This window comes from Gossypium hirsutum, chromosome D11 (genome assembly GCF_007990345.1).
Source record: "Gossypium hirsutum isolate 1008001.06 chromosome D11, Gossypium_hirsutum_v2.1, whole genome shotgun sequence".
Taxonomy (NCBI): domain Eukaryota; kingdom Viridiplantae; phylum Streptophyta; class Magnoliopsida; order Malvales; family Malvaceae; genus Gossypium; species Gossypium hirsutum.
This window is the reverse complement of record NC_053447.1, coordinates 2,695,155-2,711,859: the sequence shown is the minus strand read 5'-3', so window position 1 is coordinate 2,711,859 and position 16,705 is coordinate 2,695,155. Positions and strand designations below refer to the sequence as shown.

The following is a 16,705-nucleotide window of genomic DNA, read 5'->3' as shown; positions in this document are numbered from 1 at the left end:
TGGTATGATGTTTCAAAGATTTTTATATGTGAAATATTTTAACTAATTATTTCAAATATATATCATTATGCTTATATGTGAAATATTTTTAATACACATACAAAAATATATAATACTAAAATTTACTGCACTTATAATATGGATTGAAAAATAAATATTACACATATAAAAATTATATTTACTAAAAATAATAATTTTTGTAATAATTATTTGATTTTATAAATAAAAGAGTTATTAATTAAAATGATGAATTAAAAATAAAAAATTGAAAACAATATATTTATTAATTAAAAAAAAGAGCTTGAAACAACATGAAATAAAAATTACAAATATGTTTAGAAGAGGAGGAATTGAATTTGGGACTCAAAGATAAAATAATTATTATTTAATCATTTAACCAATGGAGCAAATATGTTAAAAATATTAATTAAAAAAAATAGAAAGTTTAAAACCACATGAAATAAAGAATACAAATGTGTGTGGGGAGGAATTAGGGATTCAAGGACAAAACTACTAACATTTAAATATCTAATCAAAGATTTATTATATTAAAAAAAAAGTAAAAAAAAATTGCGACTTAAGGAGAAAGCACGTCCAACTGGGCATGCTTCTCTACCACTTGGACGTACTTTTATATTCTCTCTCTAAAATCGACCTATTTGCCCAATTAACAAAAAGAAAAAACACATTTATACTATTTAGCCCTAATAAACTAAGAGCCAAGATAATTTGTACTTAAAAAGTGGAAAATTAAGTCCCGTTTAAAAAATAAAAAAAATCTCGGTTCAGCCATTAGTACTTTTTGTGAAAATTTATTAACTTGAAATTTTGTTTAAGTTATTCTCATATGACATGTAATGTGATTAATAAAAAATGAACATAATAAGTTGATAAATGTTAACAACAATGAAGGTTGAATTATAATTTTTAAATTAGAAAAATATACTTAAATTTTAAATATTTAAAACGCAAATATTAGATCTTAAATTTTAAATAAATAAAATTATTTTTGGTTAAATTTTCTGAAAAATTCGCGTCAGCTCAAACTTAAAAGCTTAGAAGAGAAACAAATTAACTTAATAACTAAAAAAGAAACCAAAAATAAAAAAGGAAGAAACTGTTCCACTTTTTAAAGACGTTTCGAGGGAATTATCTACGAGAGTTGAAATGTTTTCATAAAGTCATCGGTCAATTGCATTGGACGTTTGTAAATTATGGTTTAAAATTTAATTTTCTTTCATAATTTTAAAACATTGAAATTTCAAAAAATCAATCTAATATTAATCTAGATTAGATGTTAAATATTAATTTAAATCAGACCTAAAATATATTTAAATCAAAATAATCAACTTTTAAATATATATATTTGTACTACATAAACAACTTAATTAAATCGTATTTAAAATTTATGATGATATCTAGACATATCAAAGCTATCTATGCAATATGTTAACACTCAAACCAACATAATGATCTAATTTATGTAATATTGATATTTAAGAAGGTTTTTGGTTCATGTTACATTCTTAAGATAATCTTACTTTTCAACATAAACGTTCTTTTATCCTGTAAATTTCTTTGAGTTAGAAATCTTATATTCTCAATAGTGTTAAGATTCTAGATTATACAAGTTAACTTAAGAGTCAGATTACATTTTATCTTTCTATTAAAAAAATTAGACAAATTAATCTATGTACATTGGATCAGATAATAAATTGATCCTTTTTGTTAAAAATTTCATCTATTTATATTGTAAAAAATTGGTGCAATTGATAGAATAACCAGATAGTGACACGTGACATGTCATGTGCACCTAGACTAATTTTTAATGGTACAAATAGATGTAATTTTTAACAGAATGATTAATTTATTCTTTAATTTAACATATAATAAATAATATTCTATTTTTTAAGTAAACAGACAAAATACATTCTTTCATAATACTTTTTATCATTAATTTGAATACCAACTCTTTCGAGATTCTAAGGGGTAATCATCATGTAAGGACATTTTTATCCTTTCAAGGGTAATCCCATTACCTCCCCTGGTTTGTCCTCACTTATTGATTTTGGGTCCCCGGATGGCTAGAAAAGAAAATATAAAATAAAAGTTATTTTAACAATTACTTTGGATCATTCGCAAATTGACCCATATTATTTAAATAATTTTTTGGTGAAATTAAATAATAATCATTTTTCTAGATTCATCCTTAATATCTGAAATCATCATACTAATATCATATAATCATTTTATTTTCATAGTATTTTTCAAGTTTTATATAATTAAAAAATATTTAACGCACTGTTAAAATTTATAAACTCCACGATTAAGAGATTGATAATCATCTTATAAAATATAATAAAATATTTTTAAAAAATACATAATAATTTTTTAAAATTATTTGTAAAATAAAAAGCATACTACGAATATAACAAATATTCACACATAATATAATTAGAATGAATTTATTATAATAATATATAAACCCTGGTACAAAATTCTAGAAGACATATAATAAATCCAATACGGTGGGCTTTGCTTTGGACAACCTTTTGTGCTCATATTATGGTGGCTTTTGTATAATGTTAGAAGTGGCAGGAGCTTCAATATAAAAAAACAAAATTCAACGGTCAAAGGCGATGCCAGCAATCCCAATTTTAAAACAAATAAAATATTTAAAAGATAATATACTGGGGTTTTGAAAACCGAAGATTGCTTACTGTTAAAGTAATAATTAAAAAACAGAAGGCTTTATTTCAAAGAATAGAAAATAGGAAAAGTTCTAATTTTATATTTTCATTAGTTGAAACTTTATTATGGGTTTTTGAAATAAAATTTTGATATTCCAGCTATATTACTATTTAATTAATTAAATGTTTGATTTAAATCTACACTTATATATAAAAACTATACTTACGAGTCAATTGAATTATAACTCGATTGGTATGAATATTGTTGCTAATTTAGGAGGAAGTGGGTTTAAGTGTGCCGAAACGCATTATCCTCCTATTTATAAATTGAGGAGGGACTATAGGTAGTTCTAGGTATTGTATAAAAAAAAACAGATATGATAGATGTTCTTTTTATATTGGTCAATTTTTAAGTTTTGGTACTTTTATTATATTCAAATTTAAGATCATTTTAACACACAAAAAATATATTTCAACGTGCATTAAAATTTGTGTTTAAAAAAAAATTTAACTCAACATTTTAATCAAAATAAATAAAAGGTGTTAACTATTTGTACTAACCAATGATATTGTAAACATAGAAAACCGAATCATATCAAGTTAAAATATAGAGACTAAATATTAAATTTTAATATGGTAAAGGGAACATAATTATAATTTGACTTAATTTATACCTTACACAATAATCTCGAGAGAAACTATGCTTTTGTTTATATAAATATGGGTGTATAATAAAATGTTAAATGGTGTTGATTTAAAATAAAGTATGAAGATGAAGCAAAATAATATATTTTATCTAAATTTGTTTCTATTTTAATTCAAATATTTTAAAAATAAAAAATTTGAATATTCAAATTGAATGTCTAGGTATATATTGAATAGCAGTAATAAAAAAATGCATGAAATTTATTAAATCATTTGAAACCTATAGTGATTTAAAATTCCATTTAATAAAAGTAAAATTATAATTATAAAATCCCCAAACGAAATATTGTTAAAAACTCAGTATTAATCTATAAACATACCAGTTAAAATTTCCATGATGAAAATATAGTTATAATTTTATTTCCAATGCTATTAATGAAGTTCAAAAATTTTATAAATATGATTATTGGATGACACATACCACTTTACGATACAATAAATTAATAAAAATTAAGTGTTAAAAAAAACATATTACAGTATTTGAATATGTTATTAGTGAAATTAAAATTTCTAGTGATAAGTGTTGGAATTGTTTTTATAGGGAAAAAAATTGGTATAAAGATAAATTTAGTCTTTAATTTGTATTTTTTTTTATCATTTTAACTTTTATTTTTTATTTAGTTAAATTTGATCATTAATTATTTTTATAAAAGAAAAATTGGTATAAGGGTAAATTTAACCCTTAACTTGTACTTTCTTTTTCTTTTCATTTTAGCTTTTATTATTATTTTAGTTAAATTTTATCATTAATTTTTATAAAAAAACTAAGTCGAAAATGTTAACTAAAACATCAAAATTTTATCAATGTTGTTGCATGATAATTTACGTGGCGGTCCATATATATTTCATACTAAAATGGCATTATTTGTCTTATGAAAAATTTTCATTTAGGAGATTTAAAAGTTTTAATAAAGATAAAATTGCACTTTGACCCCCCAAATGATAAAATTTTGATTTAATCATTTAAAAATTATAAAAATATAAGCTATTCAAATGGTGAAATTATATTTGTACTATTGTAAAAATTATAATTTAATTTCGGCCCTCCCAAACAAAATTTGCTGGTTTCGCCCCTATGCATCACGTCAACAAATAATTTAAAATTATAAAAATATTTAATAAATAAAAATTTTATAAATTAAAAAAAAATGTAAGAAGTACTCATGGATTATCACATAAGTTACCATGTTTAAAAATATAATATTTTAGTTAGTATTTCCATTAAAATCAACAATTCGACTCTTTTTTGAATGTTGATGATTAAATTTGATTTTTTTTAAAAATTATAGACCAAATTAATAAAAAATATAAATATTGAAGATTAAATTTATTATTATACCACAAATTTCAGGTCAACCATTTGCATTTGAAAGCGCCGGTGTTTAGAAGCAGGAAAATTCTTTCCCGTTGTTTGAATCACAGAATAAAACAAATATTATTACAATCATAAAGTCGCAATCCTAATATATAAATTAATGTAAATTTACGGAATTGACCATTCTTCCATGGTGGTGATTTATAGGAAAAGTCTTCGTAAGAAGATACAAATTCACATTTATAAACTTTCAACGATTAAAGTTAAATAAAAACAAAAAAAATCATAAGTTTTACCATTTAGTTAAATAAGTCCCTATAACTTTTACTCTAACAAACCAGCCTTTACCTCCGCCTTCAACCATCAACTTATATTCAAATAAGTCCCTAACATTTAATCTATAAGTGGACTTGTTTATCTACAAATAAAAACTTAATTTTAATAAATCTTTGTCATGATTGATAAAGACGTGTTAAAATTAGCCAAAATATTTTCATTACACCCCAAAAAGTTAATAAATTAATATTAAAATAAAATTCGAGGGATTAATGAAAATCAAATTCAAGGGAATTGAATTGAGAGTTCCGTACTTCTTTGTTTTAGGGAAGCATTTATAATTTTTAAATACTTATTATTCAATTATTATATTTGACGTGCAATAAAAAATAATATATTTTTAGAATGCATTCACGCGGCTTTTTATAAATGGAAGTGACATAGTTAAGCTTCGAAGTAATTGTTGTTTACAGTTTTTTTCAGTAACATTAATATTTTAAAAATTAATATATAGAAATTATTCTTAATTAGTCAACAATTTTATTAAACTAGGCAGAAATTTAAATTTACACGCAAAACATTCAATTCGTAATCTTCCAGGAAATGACCCGTCAGTGGCAAAATGGGGAATATCTTAAACTACAAGGTCATTTGCTAGCTTATCACTCTTGCATAATCAACAAAACCCCGCGCCTTTTCAACTGTTATAAGAATCCAAGCAAGTCCGTACTTTTAAAAATCAAAGGAAAAAAATGGCGATGAGAGGAATTGGGTTACTTTACTTGCAGTTCAGAGCTTTATTAAAGAAGAATTTGATACTTTCATGGCGGAGCAAGAGATCGACGTTTCTTCAACTCTTCTCTTCGCTCTTCTTCATTTTCCTTATCTACTGTATCGAGAAAGCCACAAATGCTCAAAACTCCAATTCGACGGCGTACAAGGTGATCCGAGATCCCAAGCCGTTGGTTGCTCCGGTGATCCCCCCTTGCGAGGATAAGTTCTTCATCAAGCTGCCTTGTTACGACTTCGTTTGGAGCGGGAATGAGAGTCAGACCGTTGATAGGATCGTTAGAGCCATTAGAGAGAATAATCCCGGTAGACCTATTCCCGAGTCTAAGGTAAAGCTTTGTTGAATACGAATTTCTCCAAAAAAGCAATGAAATTGTATTTTCGTTTAATGCCAAAGATTAGGATTCGATTAACGGAATGGCCGTACAAATTTTTTATTTTTTATTTTTACTTATTAGGGTTCTGTTAATTATTTTGATGTAATTTTGCTTAAAAATGAAATTTAGCAGCATTAACAATTGGATCTGAATTTTGAAATTTGAAAAGTAGAGGGACTAAATTCGTGAAAGTACAGGTACAAGGACTAAATTCCTAATTTTCCAAAAGTACAGGGACTATAAGCATTTTTAAACTTTTTTTTTATAGATGTGATAGTAGCAGAATGCTAGGGAAGTTTTGCTGTAGCTATTCTTGGATAAATAATACAGTAACTTAATCCCATATATATATGTTACCCATGTTTTTTTTTCAGGTTAAATCGTTTAGGACTACTGTTGAAGTTGATGACTGGCTTTTCAATAACCGTATGCATGTGCCGGGAGCTCTGCATTTTCAACAAGTAAATGCAAGTGTGATTAGCTATGGTTTACAGACTAATTCTACTCCAGTGGCAAGACGAGGGCAATATGAAGATCCCACACTTAAATTCCAAATTCCACTTCAAGTTGCTGCAGAACGTGAGATTGCTAGGTCACTAATAGGAGGTACTAAGTTCTATCCTTTTCAAGAAATTTTATTTGCGGGAGGTTTGATTTGTATTTCCTTGTCTGATTGGTTTATATGATGAATACAGATCCAAGCTTTAGGTGGACTGTTGAATTCAAGGAATTTGCACACCCTGCAATGGAAAGACTTGAAACTATAGCCATGGTTGGACCTACTTTTTTCCTTGCTATTGCGATGTTCAGTTTTGTGTTTCAGATCGGTTCATTGGTGTCAGAGAAAGAACTGAAGCTTCGACAGGTCTTTCAATTTTTATGTTTGAACTGAGATTAGCATTGCATCCTCATACAGAAACATCATGGATTCTCTTTGTTGACTTTCTGATCCTTTCCCAACAGGCTATGAATATGATGGGTCTTCTTGATTCTGCCTACTGGTTATCGTGGCTCACGTGGGAGGGACTCATGACACTTATTTCGTCGCTCTTCATAATTCTGTTTGGGATGATGTTTCAGTTCGATTTTTTCTTGAATAACAGTTTTGCCGTTCTCTTATTCATCTTCTTCCTTTTCCAACTCAACATGGTAAAAACATGTTCCTTGATCTTCGCTTATGTTTTGTTTGTGTTTATAATTGCTTTTGTTGATTTCTAGTCTCAATTTAGTCATGATTTGTGACTTGTGATGCTTGATGGCAGGTTGGTTTTGCATTCATGTTGTCAGCCTTCATGAGCAAATCATCTTCAGCCACGACAGTTGGTTTCTCTATTTTTATCATTGGTTTTTTTACTCAGGCAATGCTCCAACTCTAAACTTCTTGATTTGAAATTACATGTTCAGCTATATTTATAGATATTAGTTATTTATTGCAGATTGTTACCACTGTCGGATTCCCCTACAGTGATTCCTACAGTCAAACCCTTCAAAGTATCTGGTCATTATTCCCACCCAATCTTCTTGCTCAAGCACTAAGGCTTCTTTCTGATGCTACTGCCAGCTCGACAGACATTGGAATTAGCTGGAGTAGACGAACCAAATGTGCTCCAAATGATGATGAGTGTGTAATAACAATTGTATGTCCACATTTCAAAATTAAAGATTTTCTCTATTGAGAATGTTTCCCATTATATCTTCCACATACTCTTCACTTCTTTCCTTCCTGTCTGCTTCGTTCTCCTTTCATCAGGCTGCAATATTTCAAAATGTTTTTGGATAGTTAAATCATTCGTTTATGCTTTATTTCACTTGTTCTTAACAGAATGATATCTACATATGGCTGTTGGCTACATTTATTGTGTGGGTTGTTTTGGCTATCTACTTTGACAACATAATTCCAAATGCATCTGGTGTGAGAAAACCAATATTGTACTTTTTGAGGCCTGGCTATTGGACGGGGAAAGGTGGAAAGGAAAAAGGTAATTAAATTCCAAATTCAATTTATATTCAAGAAATTTCCTATTGAATTAGTGTGCCTCACTTATAGTTTTCTGGCTTTCTCTTCGTAGAGGGTGGTGTTTGTAGTTGTATTGGTAAAGCTCCACCTCTGGAGCATAATACTCCTGATGATGAAGATGTCCTTGATGAGGAAAACCTTGTTAGAACACAAACAAGGGAAGGTACCGTTGATCCAAATGTTGCAGTTCAGATACGTGGTCTTGCAAAGACATTTCCCGGGACCAGAACATGCGGTTTCTGCTGTAAGTGCAAGAAGACTGCACCATACCATGCTGTTAAGGTAAGCAAATCCCTTATTAGCCTTATGCTGTCCAAATTTAAGAACCAGAACCTAAAAGGTTTTCTCTTTCCAAATTACTATTTTCCCTAATATACCTCTAAAGGAAATTTTCTCGTCCCAGTTGTGCTATGTTAGGTCATTTAGGATTGTAAGAGTTGTTTAATTTGATTGGTCTTTGGCCTGCTAGCACCCTTTCAGTTGGACTTCTTGCAATAACATCATTATGGCTCCTAGGCAATGTTCTTCCCTATCTATATTTGTTCAGCAAGTAAAGATTTATCTACAATATGGATATGCATTTAGATTTGGAGCTTAATTATCTTTTTCTGCATATCTTGTATGGGTGAACCTCACAAAACATATTGTAGATGTGCATCTAGATTTCTTCTGTAAGTGGAGATTTATTTAAAATCTGCTGCTTACTTGTAAACTTGTCTTCAGGGCTTATGGGTGAACCTTGCAAAGGATCAATTATTTTGTCTTCTTGGACCCAATGGAGCTGGAAAAACCACAGCAATCAACTGCTTGACTGGCATAACACCTGTGACTAATGGAGATGGTAAGATGCCTTGTTCCTCAAATCTTTTTTTCTTGATGCGTATTATTCAGCACAATGACTCCTCTAGGGAAATAATAATATGTTATAAATTAAAAACAGCGTTGATCTACGGTAATTCTGTTCGAAGTTCTGTTGGTATGTCAAACATTCGAAGAATCATAGGAGTTTGTCCTCAGGTAACCCTCTCTTTCTCTCTGTGATATGCAGCCATTCATAGTCGGCAGGTGTGTCAGAGCTTGCTGTTTTCAGCATTTCTAAGAAGACATATAATATCAATTGTCATTCGATTCTGATCTTATCATTTTCTGTATCATGTATTTTTGTAGTTTGATATTCTTTGGAATGCTCTATCTGGTAAAGAGCATCTGGAGCTGTTTGCTAGTGTCAAAGGCCTACTTCCATCTACAATCAACTCAGTATGTACCACATAGATATGTCTATCTCTGAATTGGACCAGTTCTAATCATCGACATTCCATCGTATATAACCATTTAAATATTTACAAGCATGCCAGATGAAATCTTTTACATCAGAAAAGACCCTTTCAACTATCCTACCCATAAAGATCGATTTATTTGCTCAAATCGCAGGTAGTTCAAAAATCATTGGAGGAGGTCAGACTCACAGACGCTGCAAAAGTGAGAGCTGGGAGTTACAGTGGAGGAATGAAGCGCCGACTCAGTGTTGCAGTCGCCCTTCTAGGGGATCCAAAGTTAGTCATTTTGGATGAACCGGTATGTCAATCAGACCTTATCCTCACGTTAATGTCCTTAATCTACTTTGCAAGCACTTCTCTATCCCCTGGTACCTTGTATTTATTCCCTTATGACTGCAGACTACCGGTATGGATCCGATAACCAGAAGGCATGTATGGGACATAATAGAAAGTGCAAAGAGAGGTCGTGCCATTGTCTTGACAACACACTCTATGGAAGAAGCTGATGTTTTAAGTGACCGTATAGGAATCATGGTAAAAGGTAGACTCAGTTGCCTTGGAACCTCAATCAGGTTGAAGTCACGATTCGGTACTGGTTTCATTGCTAATGTTAGCTTCACTGGAAACAACAATGGACTTAGCCCTCCCAACGGAGATGCAGCTGACACAACACACCAACGGGAGTCTGTAAAACATTTCTTTAAAAAAGTATGTTGTATAATTCCAACTTATTTAAACTCTTTTGAGTTTCAAACACTTGGTTTCTCATTTGGGCTCGTATTCTTTCAGCATCTAGACGTCGAGCCAAAGGAGGAGACCCAAAATTTCTTGACTTTCGTCATTCCTCATGATCGAGAAAAGCTTCTGACTGTGAGCACTTTCTAATCTCGGTTGGAATAATCTCTTTTCTTTTTTCTCTTTTTTTGCTTTGGTTTTTAATTATTTTCATTTCTTCTGTATTTGTAATCTCAAACAGGGATTTTTTAAGGAGCTAGAAGAGAGAGCAGGAGAATTTGGCATAGCAGATATACAACTTGGTCTCGCAACCCTTGAAGAAGTTTTCTTGAACATTGCAAGGCAAGCAGAGTTAGAAAGTGCTGCAGCCGAAGGACGATTAGTCACTTTGACGATAACTTCTGGAGCATCAGTCCAGGTAAGTGCAACCAAATTTGATGATAGAATCATGTATATATAAAACTAAAAATAAAATTTAGCATAATTTCGAAATTAAAAATCCTTAAAACGCAATGCAGATACCAATAGGTGCAAGGTTTGTGGGGATTCCCGGAACAGAATCTGCTGAGAATCCTAGAGGTATCATGGTTGAAGTCTACTGGCAACAAGATGATACTGGGACACTCTGCATTTCAGGTCACTCTGCTGAAATACCACTACCTCAAAATTTTCAACCGATGGCTTCTGTACCGTCTCATACCCGGAACCTCTTTGGCCGAAGGGGACCAGTTCAGGGAGTTGTGATCAACCCGGATGAAAGTTTTAGACCTACTTCATAATCATACATTATAAACACTGCCTCATACCCAGAACCTCTTCGGCTGAAGAGCACCAGTTGGGGGAGTTGGTCAGGCCGGATTACACCTACTTCATAATCATACATCATAGACACCTTATTTTCATCATCATTTTACTTGTTTGCTTGAATCACTATAGTCTTCTTTCGGGTTTTTCATACGTATATTTTTTGTGGGTATAGTAAGTAATTTATTTTTTGTAATTATATTTTTATTTAATTTATAACATTTTGTTTGTAGTTGTGGAGGCCCTTTCTTTAATATCATCTGATCCCAAAGGAAAATATGAGTTAGCTTTGTTAACAAGAAAACACAAAATTATAAAAGTTGGAACAAATTCTAATACGCAATTAAGAAGCCAAAAGAAAAACTAAAAATAGCAAGGCAAAGTTTAGAAGAAACAAACGGAATGAAGCAATTTATCACAACGATGATTATTTTGCGGCATGTTTGAAAGTTCAAAATCTATTGATTTACACTCAAATTCACTCACAAACACTGAGAAACATTGAATTTTCAGAGGCACTCAACCCGCGCACACATCCTATCGACCCGGTTTCAGTTTCAAAGCAAGTTCTATTAATTTACACCACAAAGCATATGAATCTTGAACCTAATAGTGCCAACAACTCCTCAAATCTCAATAAGATCACCTCCTCCACTCTACTTGAGTCGCCTTGGCTGCAAAATCGAACCAAAATTATTTATTAACATGGGAAAAAAGGTAACCATTTTCGGTAAAGTAAATGGTACGGCATTCTTTAGCTTCTTATGTGATAGGAGCTATAAAGAACAAAAGTGTTAGCTGTGAACCGACATTGGTGAAATATGCGAACTAAATAAACTAATATACAACCTTTACGGAAGCTGCAAGGTGAAACATGTCAAGCTTACGACAAGATATGAACAAAAATAGGTAAGTATTAACCAAGAATCAGCACTTCATACCATTTCTGTCTCTGGATGACAGTGGTCTGTCGCTTTTGCTCCCTTCCTTCCCTGCATGAACCAGTCTCTGCGTCCTTGGTGACTGTGAGTGGATTTTACTATTGGCTGAAATTGGCAGGGACTGGCGACGAGCGAGGTTATGTTTTTCACCTCCATCCTGGCTAAATCGAGGAGAGCCTTGCAGTCTCAGCTTAGCCTTGGCAGATTCAGTTGCTGCCATGTAGCTTGGCAGTGCAGGACTGATTTGAGGCCCATTCTCAGTATGATCTTGTTTTGCAGGATTAGAAGCTTTCCTGCCAGACTTCTGATTCTCATTGTTGGTTGAATCGCCCTTCCTGTTCAGCTCCACGTTTGCTATGGGATTATTTTCATCCTTAACGATACTATCTATCGAAGGCTTTGAATCAGCAACAAAAGGATCTGCATGAAATAAATCTGATGTCTCATTCATCCCTAATGGCCCCAGCATAGTTTCAATGTCAGGTGATTTCGAAACTGCCACAGTGGTCTCTTTTTTCATCTTCTCAGCTGAGCCATTCACTGTTGAAGCGATCTCTTTCTTAACCTTCTCAGCCGAGTTATTTACTGTCAAGGCTGTTTCTTTCTTCACCTTCTCGTTCGAGCTCTTTACTGTCAAGGCCGTCTCTTTCTTCATCTTCTCAGCCGAGCCATTTACTGTAGCTGTCTCTTGTCTCATCTTCTCAGCTGAGCTATTCACTGTCCTGGCCATCTCTTTGTTCATCTTCTCAGCTGAGTTATTTATTGTCAAGGCTGTCTCTTTGTTCATCTTCTCAGCTGAGATATTTACTGTCAAGGCTGTCTCTTTCTTCATCTTTTCAGCTGAACCATTTTCTGCAGCTGTCTCTTGTCTCATCTTCTCAGCTGAGCTATTTAATGATGTTTCTTTCTTCATCTTCTCAGCTGAGTTATTTATTTTCAAGGCTGTCTCTTTGTTCATCTTCTCCGCTGAGCTCTTTATTGAAGTTGTCTCTCTTTTCATCTCCTCAGTGGAGCTATTTACTGTCATGGCCATCTCGTTCTTCATCTTCTCGGCCGAGCTATTCACTGCCGAGGCCATCTCTTTGTTTGCCTTCTCAGCCAAACTATTCAGACTCTGTTCCACAACATCTGGATTAGTAGCGCTTGAGAACTTCTCCAAACTTTGCTTTGGCTTATCAGGTTCAACCCGTGACTGCACTGAATTTTCTACTACAGGGTTATGAACCTTTCTCAAGTTGCGTTTAACCTTTTCAAGCTCATTTTGTGGGTTTTCCTGCACTGCCATCTCAGCTGGATGACTGGAAACTTTCCTCAGGTTACGCTTGGGCTTATCAAATTCAGAGGTCGCTTGAACCGAGGCACCATCCAGATTTGCAGGACGAATCCTGCGAACACTCAGTTTTGGTCGACCAGAATCAGTTTCAACAACTTGACCGTTAGCTTGTTTCTTCTGCAACTTAGAGGCTTTTTTTGGTTGAGGAACCGGTTTCCAGAAGCAGGATGCTGACCAGCGCTCTAACCAGTTCCAGACTGAATTTGGTTCCCCAGTGTCATCATGGAGGCGCAAAGGCATTACAGGAGGTGATGAAGCAACAAGCTAAAGAAACAAACCCAACAGTCACTTGCCCAATGTGTAAGAAAAAGAAGGTAAACAAATCAAAATGACATTCCAATTTAAGAAATCATGTCTACTGATGGTGAGAAACAGGAGAGATTTTTAAGTTGGATTATGTGCAATAGTTTTTGTGCCACTGATTCAGATTTTCTTAAAGATATGAGAAATACCAATGCACCATCTAGTGACAGATAATTATCAATCAGACTTTCAAACATCTCGTATTTGCAATACTTTTGGGTGCCAGGTAATGCCATAATGTTTTCCCCATCAAAAGGAGTTTATGGATAAGGATAAAGCCCCGAAAGCATAACAGCCAACAAATGGAGTCATCTCGAGAAATGTCACACAATATCAAGGTAAATTCTATATATTTTCAATTTCATAAACAAGATATATTATAAGCACAAAAGCAGCCATACCTTACGAACAAAAGTATTTGCAGACAACTTTCCAATGCGTGCAGGCATATTCACTCCAAGAGAAACCACAGGCTTGCTCTCCTGCCAAACAATGAAATAAGAATTAACAAAGCAAAAAAAGCTGGCTTACCTATTTCTTGAATAAATACAAATTCGGTGCAGGAAGATGAGGACAAAAGCTAAAAAGTATTCATATATAATACGAAATTCTGCATATTGCGATTACGGGAAGTAAAGAAAATGCATGGTGTTAGCTTCAAAAGCATTTTGACCACCCACAGAACATAGTGTTCAATTTTGCTCAAAAACCTCAGGCCAAAGATCTCTTTTAATCATTCTCACTAAACTTAGTTCATGATGGACTAGACAAATTCCATTTACATATGGAACATCAGATGGCCAATACAAAATTTAATTTATATAAAAAATCAAGTTGCAAAGTAGTAGGCATGCCTATTAAATTTGAACAAAAAGATTAGTGATTGTAAGATGAATTTCAATTAGTAGCACCGGGATCATGAATGGTAATTGGTCCATGATCGGATTCGCAAAGAAATTACCCAGAGGTTCATTTGATTGTATTTCTTATGCACTTCAAGACCACCATCAGAACGTCTGGCCATTACTCCACGAATATGACTTTGTAGCTTGACAATCCCCATCACACAGCACAAAGTAGCAATAGCTTGTCTTCTAACCAAGTGACCACGAATAAGTGCCTGCAGCCTTATAATGCCTTTGAGGGCCCAGAATGCTCGGCGAGCCTTCACATAATGAACTAATATGAGTGTAGGGATAATCTCAACTAAAGGTCCTTCCTTGGCTATATAAATTATTTGAAAATCGATAGTAACATTTTACAGGCAAAAGGATAAAATACCAGGTAACCCCTAAAAGCAGCCTGAACGATGGTTGCTGCTTGCTTTTGCTTCATTCTTTCAGGATCATTTTGGAAATCTTGAAGAGTGGATTCCTGAGAACCTATGCCTTGACTCACTGGTAGTGATATCCTGTCATCGTTATAGATATTTGCAGCCTCCTTGTTTTCCAGTTCTAATTTCCCTTCATCTCTCTCATTTCTCTCATTAGCATATTGATTAAGCTGTGAAGGGAAGGGAGGAGCCACAGGGACTTCAGCTTCTGATGCCCTGGCTGAAACCAACACCTCGTTTACATTGGCAACATTCTGCAAATAACAGTCCAATAAAAAACAGAAGTGTACATAAATATTTTAGGATTGATGGAAGAAAGATGCCATATCATGTTTATCTCATAACTCGAGGAAAGAATGATACATTCCCAAAACCAAAGCATTAAAACAGCCATGTTAAATACAACAGCTCCCGAGAAATTTCGGGGAAGCTACTGTTCAAATCAGCTAATCCTTTACAATTACTTAACTTTCTCAGTAGAGGGAATGAAGCCACCAAAAATAAACCAAATGACAGAGGAACTATATTTGCAGTTCCTCATGTACATAATCTAAACATTATATTTTTCGTTTAGTAGTAATTAGCAATAAATATTACCTCCCTTCCTTTATGATAACCAGATTTGGAAGACTTCTTTCCAAAAAGCACAGCCTTAATCCATTTTCCCGGTGATTTTCCCATTTCGCGAAGTTCAGGAGAAACTGCAAATACCTTTAACTGACTTTCAGCATCATTTTAAGCGGTAACAGCTTAAGGATACATTTAACCATAAATTCAAGAATAATTAAAAAGAAAGCAAAAAAATACAATTTCAAACGAAAATAGAAATTACGCATAGCAAATTACAGTATAAATTCAAAGTTCAACAAACAATTATAAACAAAAAGCAAAGAAAATTACTAGCATCCGTTAAGAATCCAATGATCTAACAGATTCAAAGACAAATTTCAAAAACTTGAAGAAATTTAAAGTAATTAAGCCAAACATTTACGATCTACTGTGAGATTAAATAAAAAATAAACAGATATGGCGCCAAAAGGAAAAAAAGCAAAACCAAACATCTTAAAACTAACAAATTTACACTAGATCTGATACTTACCTCACAAATGCAGTACTTTCAGGGCTCAAATCTCCATTCCTGATTTTCAAAAAACACCGAAACATCAGTTTTTTTTCCCCTTCGAAACCAAAGAAAGAAACACTAAAAAGAAGAAAAGATTTCAAAAATCGAGACAATAGAAATCAAAATGTACTATGAGAAAAGTTAGCACAGAAGAGAGAGTAAGCTTACAAGCAAAACAAGAGGAAGATTTTCCTTTTTGTTTTTTTTTATTCGCTTTGGCTTCGCTTTTGTTTGCAGTGGTTAGGTGTCTTTGTATTGAGAGTGAGGGAAGGATGTAAAAATAACGGTGACTAATCCAGTACAAGCGATTTTAGTGTAATGATTTTGAGTAGGACAGTTTAGACCGTCAGATGCAGAAACTTGACAGAGATTGTAACCGACAGTGGGATTTGACGGTTGAGATTGATAAAAGATTATACGCGTTGGCGTAGGGGATGATTAAGATCAGTAAAAGAGGGAGGTGGCGGTTGGCCTATATTACAGTTACTTCGGGAACAAACAAACCAGCCGCAAGTCAAGTTTACATATATTCGGCAATTTGTAACTTAAATTTTAGAGATATTTTGTATATTCGTAATTTAATTCACTTAAAATTTATTGTATTATAATTTAGCACGATGTTTGTTGTTTTTTTATTGCATTATATACTTGTACTTATACTTGTATATTTATGTTTTAGTAATATTT

The 16,705-nt window shown here is 32.7% G+C and overlaps 2 protein-coding genes across 3 annotated transcripts; one reads left to right on the top strand and one right to left on the bottom strand.

The window, feature by feature from the left end:
• Positions 1–5,699: 5,699 nt before the first annotated feature.
• Positions 5,700–11,219, top strand: LOC107912145 (ABC transporter A family member 2). Its single transcript, XM_016840213.2, has 16 exons — positions 5,700–6,104; positions 6,527–6,758; positions 6,848–7,017; positions 7,116–7,301; positions 7,415–7,510; positions 7,589–7,789; positions 7,975–8,131; positions 8,222–8,451; positions 8,893–9,010; positions 9,110–9,186; positions 9,337–9,426; positions 9,601–9,744; positions 9,846–10,154; positions 10,236–10,316; positions 10,423–10,599; positions 10,700–11,219. Exons 1-16 carry the CDS (start codon positions 5,739–5,741, stop codon positions 10,958–10,960), a joined length of 2,895 nt encoding a protein of 964 aa, XP_016695702.1. The 5' UTR covers positions 5,700–5,738; the 3' UTR covers positions 10,961–11,219.
• Positions 11,220–11,388: 169 nt separating this feature from the next.
• LOC121223621 (protein IQ-DOMAIN 31) lies at positions 11,389–16,509 on the bottom strand. 2 transcript variants are annotated; one of them, XM_041105493.1, is made up of 8 exons: positions 16,187–16,509; positions 15,995–16,033; positions 15,493–15,596; positions 14,844–15,149; positions 14,524–14,727; positions 13,964–14,044; positions 11,927–13,523; positions 11,389–11,659 (listed from the first exon to the last, which is right to left on the bottom strand). In XM_041105493.1, the coding sequence occupies exons 3-8, from the start codon at positions 15,574–15,576 to the stop codon at positions 11,628–11,630; spliced, it is 2,304 nt and encodes a 767-aa protein (XP_040961427.1). In that variant the 5' UTR covers positions 15,577–15,596; positions 15,995–16,033; positions 16,187–16,509; the 3' UTR covers positions 11,389–11,627. The 2 variants fall into 2 exon arrangements, with proteins under 2 accessions (XP_040961427.1, XP_040961426.1); XM_041105492.1 differs by having other exon boundaries at positions 15,493–15,606; positions 16,187–16,453.
• Between the last annotated feature and the right edge of the window lie 196 nt (positions 16,510–16,705).

Coding starts and splice junctions, on each gene's coding strand:
- LOC107912145 (XM_016840213.2), top strand. CDS start 5,739: ATGGCGATGAGAGGAATTGGGTTACTTTACTTGCAGTTCAGAGCTTTA. Junction 7,018..7,115: donor AAGAACTGAAGCTTCGACAG/GTCTTTCAATTT, acceptor CTTTCCCAACAG/GCTATGAATATGATGGGTCT. Junction 7,511..7,588: donor TCATTGGTTTTTTTACTCAG/GCAATGCTCCAA, acceptor TATTTATTGCAG/ATTGTTACCACTGTCGGATT.
- LOC121223621 (XM_041105493.1), bottom strand. CDS start 15,576: ATGGGAAAATCACCGGGAAAATGGATTAAGGCTGTGCTTTTTGGAAAG. Junction 15,150..15,492: donor GTTATCATAAAGGAAGGGAG/GTAATATTTATT, acceptor TGTTATTTGCAG/AATGTTGCCAATGTAAACGA. Junction 11,660..11,926: donor GTCATCCAGAGACAGAAATG/GTATGAAGTGCT, acceptor TCGATTTTGCAG/CCAAGGCGACTCAAGTAGAG.